This window comes from Olea europaea, chromosome 7, assembly GCF_002742605.1.
Source record: "Olea europaea var. sylvestris chromosome 7, O_europaea_v1, whole genome shotgun sequence".
Lineage (NCBI taxonomy): Eukaryota > Viridiplantae > Streptophyta > Magnoliopsida > Lamiales > Oleaceae > Olea > Olea europaea.
Window position 1 is genome coordinate 24,745,234 of NC_036243.1, and position 1,318 is coordinate 24,746,551.

Consider the following 1,318-nt stretch of genomic DNA (forward strand, 5'->3'; position numbering starts at 1 on the left):
AACTATCGAAGTCATTACATTAAAATTCATGAATCAATGAGAATAACAAAATTGAAATTTATTCCAAAATTACGTGTATCTCAAGCACTCTACTGAATGTGGAAACCAGAAATAACCTAATTGAAGAAACTAATACCTGGAACTATAAATTCAAAACATTATAAATTTCTAAACTAGATATCAACTTTTTCCCAGATTGTTTCCAAAAGATACCAAGTACTAATCGGCATTTGAACCTTCTGGCGGGGTTGATATAGCTTCTAAGGTAACAGATAACGAACACGAACATTCTGATTAATCTTCCGGGGTAATGCACAAAGTTGGTGAGGATATGGAAGATGAAGCTTAGGTGGAGTAGTAAAGAGGTTCAATGTAGAAGCCCATATACCAGTCGAAAAGGGATTAGTCTGAGAGAACATCACTCGATCTTCGAAATTTGGAGGCAACGTTGCCAAATTCTTGACAATAAATGGATGACTCAATAGCATGTCGGCCGTCCATCTCTGTTCGTGTTTCTTGGCCAAGCATTTGTTCAAGAAATCTTTCGCGGTGTCGGAAATATTTTCGGGTATTGGATTACCAAATCCAATCTGCTGAAACAATTCTGAATCACTCCGAGCAGTCGACCAAATGCGTTTCCCTGTGATCATCTCCACTATGATGCAACCAAGAGACCATATATCGGTAACTGGCTTGTGAATTCCCAAAGCTATCGATTCTGGAGACGAATAGAGCAGTGCCCCTCTGTTGTGAGTCGATCGCCCAGGATTCAAGATTTTCACCTCCTCTTCAATTTTCTTGGCCTGTCCAAAATCTGCTATCTTGAGATTGTGTAAAGAAGAACCATCTTGGCTAGGAAAGACAAGAATATTGGCGGGTTTGATGTCACAATGAACAAACCCTTTCTCGTGGACGTGAGAGAGACCCTTAAGCAGCATATAACTGTAACACGCAACGACAGATTCTGGCATATATCCTCCAGTTTTGATGATCAGATCAGTGAGGCATCCACCTGATGCATACTCGAGGAGAAGATTATAGACCTCTCTATTGTTTTCAAAACTTATATCTTCCCCAAAACACTGGACGATTTCACGACAACCTCTCAATTCGAACAGAATTTCTCCCTCCTTCTTCACCCAGTTTGAATACGGAAAGACGGCGGACTTCACGGCGGCAGTAGAAACTAAAAGAGGAGGATCGACCTTTGCTGCTAAATGTACTGTTCCGTAGCTACCTGCACCAAGAACTCGATATTTACTCCAGAAACCCATTAATTTTCTTTTCCCGGACCAGAAGTTGAAACAAAGTATATAGG

General features: G+C 40.6%; 1 protein-coding gene across 1 annotated transcript; it reads right to left on the bottom strand.

Annotated features, from left to right (window-relative positions):
* Positions 1–40: 40 nt before the first annotated feature.
* On the bottom strand, positions 41–1,318 carry LOC111397740 (mitogen-activated protein kinase kinase kinase 18-like). Its single transcript, XM_023024728.1, has one exon. The coding sequence runs from the start codon at positions 1,272–1,274 to the stop codon at positions 261–263; it is 1,014 nt and encodes a 337-aa protein (XP_022880496.1). The 5' UTR covers positions 1,275–1,318; the 3' UTR covers positions 41–260.

Excerpts from the sequence above, each read along its gene's own strand:
- LOC111397740 (XM_023024728.1), bottom strand. The coding sequence starts at position 1,274 with ATGGGTTTCTGGAGTAAATATCGAGTTCTTGGTGCAGGTAGCTACGGA.